Below are 15,059 nucleotides of genomic sequence, written 5' to 3' on the forward strand. Positions count from 1 at the left end.
AAAAAAAAAAACAAAACAAAAAAGCCACATTTCCCAAACTTATTTGACCATGAAACCTTTTTTTTTTTTTGAGATGGAGTCTCACTCTGTCGCCCAGGCTGGAGTGCAGTGGTGGCACGATCTCGGCTCACTGCAACCTCCGCCTCCCAGGTTCAAGTGATTCTCGTGCCCCAGCCTCCCAAGTAGCTGGGATTACAGGCACACACCACCATGCCCAGCTAATTTTTGTATTTTTAGTAGAGACAGGGTTTCACCATGTTGGCCAGGCTGCTCTCAAACTCCTGACCTCAAGTGATCTGCCTGTCTCAGCCTCCCAAAGTGCTGGGATTACAGGCGTGAGCCACTGCGCCCAGCCATGAAACCTTTTTTTACTCCCAAACACCTTTGAACAGCTCTCAGTAACTAGTATTCCCCAGCACACAGTCTGGAAAACACTACACCAGATGCATTTTAGAAGGAACAAACAGCTTACCTAATATCACCCGCAGGAAGTCCATGCATTTTGAAAAATGTCTCCACCGGATGTTTTTCTTGCCAGTGTTTTCTCTAATCCGAGGGGTCCTCCAAGCCTCCCCAGCCCTGTGAGTGCAGGTCACACCTACCCAGGGACAGACTGCCTTGGGGTCACAATGGCTGATTCTTCAGCACTTCTAACTCAGCTTCTCCTCTTTCTTTCTGCCTTTCAGATGGGCTTCTTTCGCCGAAGGTACAAAGAAATTATCGAAGCTGAGAAGAACCGGAAAGAGAATGAAGACAGTTGGGACTGGGTCCAGAAAAACCAGTGAGCTGCCACACCAGTCACATGACCTGATCACTAGCCTGTCATCCTTGATCTTTGTATCTTCCATATTTGGAAGAAAAAAATCTTCTCCAGATTTTTCGGAGGCCCCACTGATGCTGTTCTCTTCTTCATTCTATCAAGCCCAGGTGCCAGCCTGAGGCAGCCACTTCGGCCAGGTCACACGACCGGGGCCAGCACCACTTCCTTTAAAGATGAACTCTGAACTTTGGAGAGTGAGCTACAGAGCCGAGCAATATTTATGGATGCAACACGCATGGTCAACCCTCAGGGGAAAACTGTTACCTAAAGTATTTTTATAAATATAAGCCTTTTATACTGATTATGTCTTTTATATTTGTATCGATGTTTTATTATTTCTATTAAATAGTTATATAATTCACTCAAGCACTGATATCTGGCCTAAAATCTTGGAAGTACATGTCCATGAATACAAATTTTAAAGGATGAAAATCTTACCGTACTTTGGAACTTGCTGTTTAAAAAGACAGATGAAATAAGTTGAAGAAACCTCACGTAATGAATCCACCAGGCTGGCAGTGGTGCATATAAACTGTGGATGTGGCAAGACCCCGAAGACATTTCACATCTTTATCGCCTCGATCAAGTGTGGAGTCACATGCTAACGTGTGCTAAAGAACTGTAAGTGTTTTTTCATATGTACTTTTCATTGGAAGATTCCCAACAAGAATTTGGATGGAAAACCTGATCCCTAGCAAGAAGTCTGCTCTGTATCACCTTTATATAGCAGACATGTCACCCTGCTTCTACACAGATGATGGATGAAAGCTTGGAGCAATGCCATGTGGTCATCTGGTAAACCTCAGAATGGCGTCTCATCCTGGACATCCTGCATCAGAGTTCACACACCACAAGGACTAAATCCTTGTCCCCTAAGCAAAGAATTGGGTCTGAATGCCGTGAGGGATTGCCTTTTTGTGGTAATTTTCATTGAGAGATCTTCATTTCCCCTACCACCCTGGCTGTCCCAGCTAGTGGTGATTGCAGATTCCTTCCCAGAGAGGACATTTAACCGTTTTTAAAAAAATGTCTTAGATTGGGTTCCCAAGAAGCAGTCCCTGAAACAAGGATTTGTGTGCAAGTAACTTATTAAGGAAGTATTCCCAGGGGATACCAGTAAGGGAGTGGGGGAAGCAGGACAAGGAAGGAGACAAAGCCAGGCAAATGTTTGTCATTTCAGGGAGAGCTCCATGGAGTTTAGCCTCAGCCTGATCAGGGGAACTCCGGAGGAAAAGTTAGGCCTCAGAGGTGTCCCAACCTGAATCAAGGGGCTGGCTGCACCCAGAGGAGATGTAAACGTTCTGTTCTCAATTCCTGCTGGCGTAATGGCTCCAGTAGCTCAGGGCAGTCCTCTAAAGGACAACCACAGGTGCATCCTCAGCCAGGGGAGACACAGGGAAATGATGCAAAAGAAATGATGCAAAGGATCTGAGCAGAGCACTGCCCCTCCCCACCCCCTGCATGTGTGAGTGCTGAGTTATGGCCTTCAGTATCCAAGCTCTCTGTTTGACAGTAGATATATTGTCAGATGCACTGTGCTGCTTAGTTTTGAGTGCAGTGTGATTTTCTGAAAGGGCAATGAGATGATGGATGTAGCATGCTCAGCACTGACCTGGCCCATAGTGATCACTCAATAACTGTTAACAGCTATAGCTGCTATTCCTACTGATGGATAACCATCTAATAAGACAGAAAACATGGGGCTAACAGCAGGGTCTAACGGAGTCTTAATGGCTTATTACAGCCTGCCAAAGTGCCAGCTACATAACACATGGCATCCAGTGCGGATGAAACAATCTATAAAACCAAGGATCTTTCTTATAGCACCTTTTTTACTGGAAGCTAACATGTTGGGAGTCCGTGAACATTGTCAAAAAGACATCAAACTCAACTTCTGGGAAGACAGATTTTTAATACACATACTTGGCTAATACTCACAAACATATCTAAAGTTTTGGCAAAATTATGAGGGTGATGGGTGGGTACTAACCTGGCATGGAGCAGGTGTGTCTTTTGGTTTCTTATGCAGTTGACTCTGCTGCAGGGAGATTACAGATGTAACCTCATGCTTCTCTTCCTGGTGAACATGGGAATAGACCAAAAAAATCAAGGGTCAATGGCATGAACTAAGCTGATCCTGGAAATCAGGGATGTTGCATCTAACTGTGGGACGGAGGCACAGAGGTAGCTACAGGGAGCAGGATGAGGCAAAGAAAGCAGCTGTCACTCGGAGTTCGCTTATGAGTTTTATCAAAAGCAGTAAGAAAAGCAGTCTTGGGTGGGTTTTATCACTTATTAACAGCCATTTATGAGGCCCCTGCTGTGTGTCAGGCACTGTGCAAGGTGCTGGAGGTTCCCCAGAGAACACTTCAGGGACATTTTGCCTCAGGGTGGCAAAATGCAGTGGCATGTGGACTTTTTGAATGGGATGCCATTTGCAGCTTTCCTTTGATGGACTCTTGTTCATAATGCCATGTTTTCTTTAATGAATCATTTAGGATTCTTAGGTGATATTTCTGGAACAGCACCATCCACAGCTTTGGCCACATGCACTTAGAGCAACTAACTTGCCTCCTGCCGGGGTGTAGGTGTGTTGGTGACAGTGTAGAAGGGTGATTCGCAGGCCCATGTTCTGCCCACCAGCAAATCCCCACTGGAGAAGGGTAGACTCCTGTGGGCAGTCTCAGAGCTGGGACCTATTTGCTTCTGCTTGATTCTGCGTGGGTGGACCCACATGAGCAGCTGTATACCCAGGAGGTCACTAAGACTTTATGAAGGCAGGTTTTAAGAAAACCAGCCTTGGCATCACCACCAGCAGATACTGAAAGCCTCCCCAGGAACCTGTCTGGGGAAGGATGATGCCTCTGCTGGTCTGATCATGCTGAGTAGCAGGTGGGCTATGGGGACTGGGGAGTTAAGCATTTTGTGCAGTGATAGAGAAGTCAAGCATATCGTTAGCGCTCTCTCAACTTGGGCAGTTCACAAGCTCCTTCCCAGCTCAGAAGCCCTCTCTATGCTCTCAGGGGAAGCAGATGGGGTGGATCAGTACATCTGTGTTACCCCTCCAGAATATTATTTGAAAATTCTACAGTATGTTCTACTTTCTCCCCTTCCTGCTTCCATGGGTTCACTGTGGAATCCTATAAGATATTCTCCTGAGCAGTATTATTTCAGTTTCCTTCAGCTTTTAGTTGAATCTTCAATGTGGTTTTAACCAACTGTTCAGAGAACTGAAATGCTTTTTAAATATGAAAAAGGACCTTTGTAAAAATGGAGTAAAACAGTGCCCCCTTTTTAAAAAAAAGTTTTGCTTATGCTTAATTTACATAGGACTCAGGAGAGTTTGGAACATCCTCCAAGTGGGCCATAGAGCTGTCACAAAGAAGAGGCCATGATGTTTAGACACAAGGGGACACTAGCAGGAGGGGCAGGGTCCACTGGCTTAGTGGCAACTGACAGGCATCCATTCCGAATAACTCAGCACTGAGGTTTCCTCAGGCAGTTCTTTAGGAAAACTGTCAGCATCATGGGTACTCAGAGGTATGGTAGACCTTGTAGAAGATCCACTAGGAAGTCCTCCTTCACCAAATCATGTAGCTACTGCCCTTGAGCCAAAGGCAATGAGGTTTAAAACAAACCCAACAGCACTCCTGGGAACATCCTGTTTTCCATGCGGAAGCATAGCAGATCCCCAGACGATCCGTGTGCTGTATGCTACCTGTTGAACCCTAGCATGGTGGCTTTTTAAAAGGTTATTTATGACTTTTATTTTTGGGTAAGGCATTATGGCCAGGTGCATGCAGTTACGTCTGGGTTACGTGTGAAACGTACATCTGGTGAACTGTATACTTGGCTCAAACGTCTCAAAATTTAGAGGTGCTGGAAAGGATTGTCACTTGGAGCCTTTAGTAGACAAAAGGCAGAAAGTGAGCATCATTTCAGAAATGCTTTAGTATGCACACTTTTAGTTGATATTTTGATATATAGAGTAATAATATACACAGTGGAGAATATTCAAAGAGTGGCTGAAGGGAGAATACAGAGCCAGTAGGGCCAAAATGAAACTTCTAGGATGTCTTCTGAATTTTCAGCACATGGGGGGAATAAGTGAACAAATTTCCCAACATGGTGCAATGCTTTATAGCACAATGATCTAGATTTCAGACTGTGTTAAGGTTTTTTCTTTGTTGATGTTGTTGTTTTAATTCTAATGTGCACGGTGTGACTGGCAGAGTGAGTTTAAAAGCTTTATGAGTGATTAATTGCATGGCAGGCACCCACGCTATCTGCATTTCCAGAACTTTACTGATGCATCCATGTACATTTCCACTGAGGAATTTTGGTGGGTGGGGGGAGGTTGTGCTGCCTCACAATGTCACGTGTATTAAAGTCTAAGCAGTCACTTCTGATTCACTTGCACTGTTTGGGAAATGTCAGGTTTACAAAAACATACATATTTGGAATAAAAAATGGCTGCAAACAATTCAGAAGTTCAATCTGTAATTTACTTGCTAATAAGAACTTTTTAAAGTGTTGAAGCTAGGGTTTCAATGTAATACAACATGAGCATTAAAGAGAACATCAAGGTCCATCTAATTCACATGAACAACCCACCTGATGTGGCTGAACTGTCTGCAGTCCTTGGCCTCCACACAAGAGGTACCACCTCCTCTCTGCATCACCCTGACTCCCCTGGCCCAGGGCTACACCTAGGTTCTTGATCTTGAGATAAATGTGCCCAAATTAAATGGTATGGATTCCTTATTATCAGTAGACTTCTTTCACATGTGCCTACCAGTTACTAAGCATTTTTCCAGAAGCATTTTGATAACATTCTTACACATTTACAAATATTGTATTCTCTTAGGTTTTCACTCTCCTTCATCTGTCTATTAATAGTTATGTTCTTGTTCATATTCCACATGCTGTTCATTTATATGTTTTTTTTTTCCCTAGACAAGACTGTTACCAGATAGGGGTTCCAATCCAGACACCAAGAGCAAGTTCTTGGATCTTGGGCTATCAAGAATTCGAGGCTAGTCCCTAAACTGAAAGCAAGTTTATTAAGAAAGTAAAGGAATAAAAGAATGGCTATTCCATAGACAGAACAGGACCAGGGCTGCTGGTTGCCCATTTTTATTGTTACTTCTTGATTATATGCTAAACGAGGGGTGGATTATGCATGAATTTTCAGGGAAAGGAGTGGACAATTCCCGGAACTGAGGGTTCCTCCCCTTTCTAGACCATATACGGTAACTTCCTGACATTGCCATGGCATCTGCAAACTGTCAAGACACCGGTGGGAGTGTCTTTTCACATGATAATGCATTATAATTAGCACATAATGAGCAGTGAGGGGAACCAGAAGTTACTCTTGTAGCCATGTTGGTTTTGGTGGGTTTTGGCTGGCTTCTTTATAACAGCCTGTTTTAACAAGGTTTTTATGACCTGTATCTTGTGCCGACCCCCCGTCTCATCCTGTGACAGGATGCCTAACCTCCTGGGAATGCAGCGCAGTAGCTCTCAGCCTTATTTTACCCAGCCCCTATTCAAGATGGAGTTGCTGTGGTTTAAACGCCTCTGACAAGACCAATAAAGATCTATGTATTTTCTTGGTGTTTTTCAAGAGTAAGCCTTTGGCTGTACCAATCAAGTCTACTGGGTTTTGCTTTCTATTTCATTACTGCTTTTAGATTTATGAAAATTTCTTCTATTGCCTGATGGTTAAAATTCATACACGTAGACACCACACAGTATAAAAGAGTTATGAAAAAATATACACCAATGGGTTAAGAATGATTGTCTTTAGGTAAGTGAGATTGTCAGGCTTTTGCTTTTATTTTGTTTTTATTTGAATATTCGTTTTCTACAGTGAGCATGTATTTTGTAACAATGAAACATATGCAAATTACTTGTAAATAAAATTATATCTGGGAGACTATAAATTGCTAAGCCAAAAGAGATGCCACATTGTAGGTCTGGAAAGAGATTTGTTGCAGCAAAGAGCATTGATGAGCCTGACACTTATGACAATGGTCCAGTGAGTAATTTCAAGCATTTTAATTCCAGTGCTTCCTGGCTTAACAAACCTGCCACCATTACTAATGCTAATTAAATAGGTTTCTCTGAGGTTGCCCAACCTGTTTTCCTAAGCCAGGAAATGGACTCGACAAACTCAAAAGAATCAAAAGATACAAATTTAAGAGGAAGAAAAATCACTAATTAGTGAAGTCTGCTTCCTATTCAATCAGGAGTTTTACAGCTCACCAGATTACCTCTCATCCTTAAAGTCTGTCTGGTCCTCAGGTTACTGTTTAGTAACAGAATTGATGTAAGAATTACTTAGAGCTCAGGCTGCACTATCAGACCAACTGGCAGCTATCCATCAGCAAAGCCACCTGTCCCTAAGATCATGTCCGTTCACTCTATGTATACATGCAACTAAAGTGTGTATAATGAGATATTGCTATCCCTGAGCTGAAATCTAAGGCTGCCTGCTGCCAAATCTCTGCTTTGCTTCAAAGTCCAAATTGTTTTATATTTTATTTTAAATCAATTTTTTAATCCTAAAAATTAAACCTCAATAAAGGTATAACTACTATCCTTTGAAGACAACAAATTGGTATTTTAAAAAGTTGGCATTTAAAAAAGAATCTCCAGGAAATGTTTCTTCTAGAAGATGACTGATTAGGAAAAAATGAAATTATCTCCAATTCCACATCTACTCTGAACCCACCTTATCAGGAGAATATTTGGCTCCATATAATAGAAAACTCCGAATTAATAAGGCCTTAAACATGATAAAAGTGTGTTCCTCTCTCCCAAAAAAAGCAGCTCTGGTACAGCAGCTCCATGGGCATCAGGAATCCAGCTCCTGTCTTTCTCAGCACCCTCAAGGTTGCCTCATGGTCCGAGATGACTACCAGGGAACTAGCTATCATGTCCACATTCCAAGCCAAAAATAGAAGAGGACAAAATGACATATGCCCCCTCCCTTTTAACTATTCTTCCTGGAAGTTCCATATAACGCTGGCCAGAAATTAATTATGTATGTAGATATACCCACCCACTAAGGAGGCTGGGGAATGCATTATTAAGGAATAAGAGGAGGGTAAGTGTTAAGAGACAACTACCAGTTGCCACACCCTCCACTGAGAAAATATTCAGACTATAGCTGCCTTGAGCTCTAAACTTGTACGCTTCAAATCCTTAAGTCTGGCTGGATTTAAGCAAGAGGCAAACCTTTATGTGGGCTGGAGTCAGGGATGGGGTGGATGCATGGAGTTGGTTAATCATATTCGTGTCCATACAAAGCCCTTTCTTCTTTTATGTAATTTTTCTCCTTTGTGTCCCCCACCCTCACTCACATTCCCCTCTCTCCCAGAGGAACCAAGTCTAATAAATACATGCCCTTAAACATGGATGTACATCATATTATTTTTTATGTTTCACTTAAATGGTATTGAGCACACACTGTTTTATTTTTCCAGGTTGTATTGATGTTGCTGTGTTTACATTTGGTTCATTGTTTCTGGCTACAGCATTACATTCTACATTATGTTTTCAGCACATTTCACTTCTCCAGCCCCTCTGAAGGAAGCCTTTGCTGCTTTCACTGCCTGCTGCAGTGAACACTCACATGGCCCTTTATGGGTGGAGCTAGAATCTCATGGTATCTATCATATATATGACATCTGAAGGTGGTTGGTTACGTTCTCATTTCGTTGCTAGATTCTCTCTAAAATGACCACAGACTGGACACTCCCAGCAACAGTGCATATTCCCACATCCTTGCCCAAAATGGAATTATCTGACCTAAAATGTTAGAATTACTTATCTTTTTCTGATGAAACTGAACATTCTATCATTATGCACTGATCCTTTTTTATCTTTAGTAATACTTTCTTATCTTAAAGTCTATTTTGATTAGTATTTGCACAACATATCTTTTTCCATCCTTTTATTATAATCTTTCTATATCCATGTGCTTTGGATGTGTCATTTGTAAACATCATACAGCTGAATGTTAAAAATCTGTTCTAACACAATCTTTATCATTTTACTGGAACATTTATTTTATTTACATTTATTGTTATTAATGAAATAATTGGATTTATTTCTATCATCTTTTGTGTTTTCTTTTGTCCACCTTTTTATATTTTTCTCCTTTCTTTTCTTTGTTTTCACATTCCATTCTTCCCCTCCATTATTCACTTTTATTCTTTATGCAGGTAACAGATACTTTAAAACTTTAAGCCTTACAATAGCCAGGCACAGTGGCTCATGCCTGTAATCCCAGCACTTTGGGAGGCCGAGGTGGGAGAATTGCTTGAGCCCAGGGGTTCAAGACCAGCCTGAGCAACACAGAGAGACCCCCATGTCTACAAAAAAAATTTTAGCTGGGTGTGGTGGTGCACACCCATAGTTCCAGCTACTTGGGAGGCTGAAGTGGGAGGATTGCTTGAGCCCATGAGGTCAAGGCTGCAGTGAGCTGTGGTTGTACCACTGTACTCTATCTAGCCTGAGCAAGAGTGAGACCCTGTCTCAAAAAAAAAAAAAAAAAAGACTTACAATATCTTACTTATTTAACATATCACAATCTAAAGTTAGTCACTAGTCACTATCTTTTAATGTATTTTAATTTTATATTTTAACCACATAAATCATTGTTTTTGCTGTTTTCTTTAATGAATGCCAGTCTAGATTTGCCCCTATACTTGCCACTTTCTTGGCTCTTAATTGCTTCTTGCATCTCAGATATTTTCTCCTGGCATCATTTTCCTTGTGCCTAATACATCCTTTAGAATTTCCTTCAGTAAGAATCTGCTGATGGCAAATGTTTCCATTTTGTTTTATCTGAAGCTGTCTTTAATTGCCCGTATTCTTGACTCTTTGCTGGTACAGAATTCTACATCAGCATTTACTTTCAGTGGATGAATATAACATTTCATTTTCCTCTTGTTCCTGTTGTTACTATAAAGAAGTCAGCAGTCAGCCCATTTGTCACTCCTTTAAAGGGGTCCTGTCTTTTCTCTTAGGTTTCTGTGAAGATTTTCTCTTTGTTTTTGTGTGCTGCAGTTTTCCTCTGAAGAGTTATATGGCATTTATGCTTACCTTTTCTGCTTGCAATTTGCTGTATGTCTGTGGTTTGAGGTCTTTCATCAGTTCTCTTCATCTCTTTAAATATTATCTCTGCTCCATTCTCTTTCCTCTCGCTTTATCCTTCTTGCCTCTTTATCTACCACTCCTAGTTCCATCCCATCATCCCTCTGTGCAGCATTCTGGACTATCTCTTCTAGCCCATTTCTGTATTCACTATCTTTTCAACTGTGTCAAATCTGCTTTGAGACTTGTTTGTTAAGATTTGGGTTTCAATTATTATATTCTTATATCCAAAGGCTTTTAGTTCTCCCTCAAATATGATGGGCACGTCTCTGTATTTTCTTGTTTATTGCATATAATTTCAAATTTATTTCTTTAAACATAAAAATCATAGTTTCCATTTTGTGTCTGGTAAGTGCAATGAAGTTTTTATGGCTCTGTTTCTGCTTTCTAGGATTCTTCCCCTGATGATCGTCACTCTTGGTGCTTGGTTTCCTTGTGCAACTAGTGGTTTGTTGGTTTGTTTATTGTTAGCTGCTTATTTTCCTTGCAAAATTACTTGTGGTAATTCTTTGAGGTCCAGGATGAAATATGTTCTATAGAGAGCCTTTGCTTTCACCTCTGCCAGGCACCAGTCTGAGGCCATACCTTGAGGTTTTATGGACCACCCAAATAACATGAATTTGAACAACACAGTCATATGAAGGCCAGCTTGTGGTTGCCACTTCTCAGCATCCCTGTCAACTCCTGTGATCTGCTCTGCACCATGGCAACTTTCCTCAAAGTTTTCCTTGGTCCTCCAGGAGTACTAGTAGGAATAGCGTTTCTCCATGTGGTTGAATCTTATGTTGCGGTTGTAGCCCTTGGAGATGCTGCTTTATGGGTCCCTGAACCCTTCGAGGCCATGAAAACCAAACTTCACTTTTGTAAGGCTTGCCACATGCTCAGGACTAAAATGATTGAAGCCCTCCACTTATCTCTCTGCCTCGCAGACTTCATTCCAACTTTGGCTTGATAATTTCATACTTTTGCTATCTTTTTGATACATTTAAGAATATGTCGTTCAAAATATTTTATTCTTCATTTTTAGTGTTTTGTTGTGGTGGTTGTTGGGAGAATTGGTCTACTTCTCTTCCTGGATCAGAAGTCTAGATATCTGTTTTCCATGTATCTAGTTTCCTCATCTCTCTCTCTCTCTTTCTCTCTCTCTCTCCCTCTCTCTCTCTCTGTGTATAACATTTTTATTATAAAACTTTTCAAGCGTACAGAAAAGTTGAAAGAATTCTACAATGAGCACCTAAATATTCGCCATCTAGATTCTACCATCAAAATTTTACTATATTGGGTTTATCACATATCTACCTATCCAGGCCAGGTGCAGTGGCTCACACCTATAATCCCAGCACTTTGGGAGGCAGATCACCTGAGGCCCGGAGTTTGAGGCCAACATGGAGAAACCCCATCTCTACTAAAACAAAAATTAGCCGGGCATGGTGGTGCACGCCTGTAATCCCAGCACTTTGGGAGGCTGAGGCGGGTGGATCATGAGGTCAGGAATTCAAGACCAGCCTGGCCAACATGGAGAAACCCCATCTCTAGTAAAAATACAAAAATTAGCTGAGTGTGGTGGCAGGCGCCTGTAATCCCAGCTACTCAGGAGGCTGAGGCAGGAGAATTGCTTGAACTGGGAGGTGGAGGCTGCAGTGAGCTGACACAGGACAGCTTAATGAAAAAGAACAAGCAGCTCAAATTCTACATTTTTGGTTTAAGGTAAGTTTGTGCAACAAGATACTGTCTATAATGGGGCTAAAAGAATCTTTATCAGCCGGGCACGGTGGCTCACGCCTGTAATCCCAGCACATTGGGAGGTCGAGGCGGGCAGATTGCCTGAGGTCAGGAGTTTGAGACCAGTCTGACCAACATGATGAAACCCTGTCTCTACTAAAAATACAAAAAAATTAGCCAGGAGTGGTGGCATGTGCCTGTAATCCCAGCTACTTGGGAGGCTGAGGCAGGGGAATTCCTTGAACCAGGGAGGTGAAGGTTGCAGTGAGCCAAGATCGTGCCACTGTACTCCAGCCTGGGTGACACAGCGAGACTCCGTCTCAAAAACAAAGCAAAACAAATCAAAAGAAAAAAAAAAAAAACCTTTATCTTGTGCAGCCACAGGACTAAGGTTGCCAAAAGTCAGACTGAATCCTGTGGGTTGTCAAATTGTAAAATCCATTAAATCCACAGATCATCAAATCCCTTATGTGAAATGTAGGGCATTGATAAGGAAATGAGTGGGAGCCAGGAATTGGAATGGGGAGATAAGGGAGGATTCCATGAGCCTCTCCTTTCCCCCATCTAAAGAGGCTGCTCTTGCCTTACTTGAAGACTCTGAAATAACAAAGTAATCACCTTAAGGGAGATGCCTATTCTCTGTATGCCCCACTTCCCTCACCTCATCAATGCTTTCAGATCTATAGGAAAAGTAAGACCCACCAAGGGGCCAATCACATCATCAACCCATAGAAGATGGTTTAGGGAAGGCCAGCCCAGCATGGTGAGGAAGGACCAGCACCTCACTCAGCAGTGTGCTAGTCACACTGAGCAGGTACGAAGGTTCTGGGAGATGCTGCATTATCAAGAAATCAATACTGAAGAGCACCTAACATGTTCAAATGTAAGGGAAGGAGATGTGTATTAATACATCTTGAGCTAGGTTTAGAGATAAATTAGTGAGAAAGAAAGAGAATATCAAATATCTTAATTCATTCAGGCCATAAACTGGGTGGTTTATAAAACAAAAAAAACAAAAACCAGAAAGGCCAGGAGCAGTGGCTCACACCTGTGATCCCAGCACTTTGGGAGGCCAAGGCAGGAGAATCACTTGAGCCCAGGAGTTCAAAACTAGCCTGGGCAACATAGTGAGACTTTTTCTCTACCAAAGATAAAAAAAGTTAGCCAGGCTGGTGGCATGTGCCTATAGTCCCAGCTACAGGGGTGTGGTTGTGGGGGCAGCTAAGGCAGGAGGGTCGCTTGGGTGCAGGAGGTCGAGGCTGCAGTGAGCCATGATCGTGCCACTACACTCCCAGTCTGGGTGACATAGCCAGACCCTGTCCCAAAACAAAAACACAAAAACTCAGAAATTTATTTGTCACAGTTCTGGAGGCTAGGAAGTCCAAGACCAAGGCGCCAACAGGTTTGGTATCTGGCGAGGGCCCGCTTTCTGGTTTATAGATGGCACATTCTTTTTTTTTTTTTTTTTTTTTTTTTGAGACGGAGTCTCACTCTGTTGCCCAGGCTGGAGTGCAATGGTGCAATCTCGGCTCACTGCAACCTCTGCCTCCTGGGTTCAAATGATTCTCCTGCCTCAGCCTCCCGAGTAGCTGGGATTACAGGTGCCCACCACCACGCCCGGCTAATTTTTGTATTTTTAGTAGAGACGGGGTTTCACCATGTTGGTCAGGCTGGTCTTGAATTCCCAACCTCAAATGATCTGCCTGCCTCGGCCTCCCAAAGTTCTAGGATTACAGGCGTGAGCCACCGCGCCCAGCCCATAGATGGCATCTTCATGCTGTGTCCTACATGTGGAAAGGAAAGAGCAAACAGTTTCCCTCAAGCGTCTTATGAGACTGACATGCTGCTGACTGCACCAAGGAGGCAACGCAAACCTCTTTTATAAGAGCATTGATCCAATTAGTGAAGTCTCCACCCTCATGACCTAATCATCTCCCAAAGGCTCCACCTCCTAATACCATCACCTTGGAGCTTTGGATTTCAACGCATGAATGATGGGGGCCACGGTGGGTGCACAAACATTCAGACCACAGTACTAAGTAAAGGGAAAAAAGACAATTACTGATTTCAGAGAAAGCAAAAGTTGAACAGAAAATGGAAAATAATCATGGTTTACCACATGGCTCAACTATGAACAGCCTTATATATTTATAACAAAGTAAACACTGAGTTTTAAACTAAATCGTGCTACAACAGCATTAGGAAGAGAGGGGACAAGAAGTATGCGTGTGAAGTAGAGGTGGATATAAGGTTTGTTAAAATGAGCTAAATCTTCATCTTTCATGAGAAAAATCAACAGGTCATGCCTAAAATGAAAGGATAAAGATACAGCAATATTTATTATTTGGAGAGATAAACATAAATACCTAAGTAATCAGTTAAAAGTGGTTGCCTCCTATGAATGGGTAATACAAATGGATGTCAGGGAGTGTAGACTTCTGTACCAAGCCTTATAGAATTACTTGACCCTTTAAACTTTGTAATTTCAATAAAAGTAAAAAATAAATTTAAAAATCATCTGTAAAGTCTAATATCAGTTACCTGAAAAAATAAAACATGAGGAATTATGTGGAACAGGCTAATGTAGGCCTCAGGGAATTGGGACAGAATTGTGGTCACAATGAAGAAAGGTTCAATCTAACCAATTGCTCTGTGTAAAGAAAGAATGCCTGGCTTGTCGGGGTGCAGTGCAGTAGTGGAGCCCGGACAACAGTCACGAGAATTCTAGGAGGGAACATTTGCAGTGTGTGTCCAGGACTGGCAGTGGGGAAGGGTCCAGCCCAGCCTGGGCTTCCCAGGAAACAGAGCTTGAGGCAAAGGTTTATGTATGAACACTTTATTGGGAATGCAATCCCAGGGAAGCAAAAGTGAGGGAGAAAGGGGTGTGCAGCAAAGAAAGAGGGAGAGCAAACAGGAGGTGCGCTACTGAGCTGGCCTCTGCTCAGCTAATTAATCATGGACCTCATAGGGCTGAACTTCTGCATCTCCATCCATCTAAGCAAAGGACAAAAATATCATTGATCTGCTGGTTCTCCTTCATCTCCTGGATCCCAGTGGTCAAAATTTGCCTCCATGGAAGTTAATTCTCCTGCACTTCCAGTGTGTAAAGGATGATATGCACTCCCTCACCAGCTGCTAGAGAGCCAGATCCCAAGCCCTGCATCAGGGGCTTTGTCTGAGTCCAAAAGTGGTGAGAAGCACCAGCAGCAGGGCAAGGCCCTCACAGTCACTGCAGGATGCAGCAGAGCCCACAGAGGTGTGGGCTACAACAATGAGCCAAGGCCCCAAGATGAGTCTGAAAGGACCACGCAGAGGAGGTAGCTGACACAGGACCTAGCTCATTACCACAGCA

General features: G+C 42.5%; 1 protein-coding gene and 1 long non-coding RNA gene across 8 annotated transcripts in view; one reads left to right on the top strand and one right to left on the bottom strand.

Moving 5' to 3' along the window:
* ITGA9 (integrin subunit alpha 9) overlaps positions 1-1,181 on the top strand; it is a 369,289-nt gene extending 368,108 nt beyond the window's left edge. For all 3 annotated transcript variants that reach the window (XM_034956118.2, XM_034956120.2, XM_034956121.3), the window contains exon 28: positions 687-1,181. In XM_034956118.2, the coding sequence (XP_034812009.1) occupies positions 687-785 (99 nt within the window). In that variant the 3' untranslated portion in view covers positions 786-1,181. The remainder of the gene's footprint in view (positions 1-686) is intronic.
* Positions 1-15,059, bottom strand: part of LOC106634565 (uncharacterized) — a 44,394-nt gene that overhangs the window by 1,923 nt on the left and 27,412 nt on the right. For all 5 annotated transcript variants that reach the window (XR_010111419.1, XR_010111418.1, XR_008624716.2 and 2 more), the window contains 2 exons: positions 2,811-2,897; positions 473-726 (listed from right to left, as the gene is read on the bottom strand). This is a non-coding gene — a long non-coding RNA (uncharacterized LOC106634565). The remainder of the gene's footprint in view (positions 1-472; positions 727-2,810; positions 2,898-15,059) is intronic.

This window comes from Pan paniscus, chromosome 2 (genome assembly GCF_029289425.2).
Source record: "Pan paniscus chromosome 2, NHGRI_mPanPan1-v2.0_pri, whole genome shotgun sequence".
In the NCBI taxonomy this organism is placed as follows: Eukaryota; Metazoa; Chordata; class Mammalia; order Primates; family Hominidae; genus Pan; species Pan paniscus.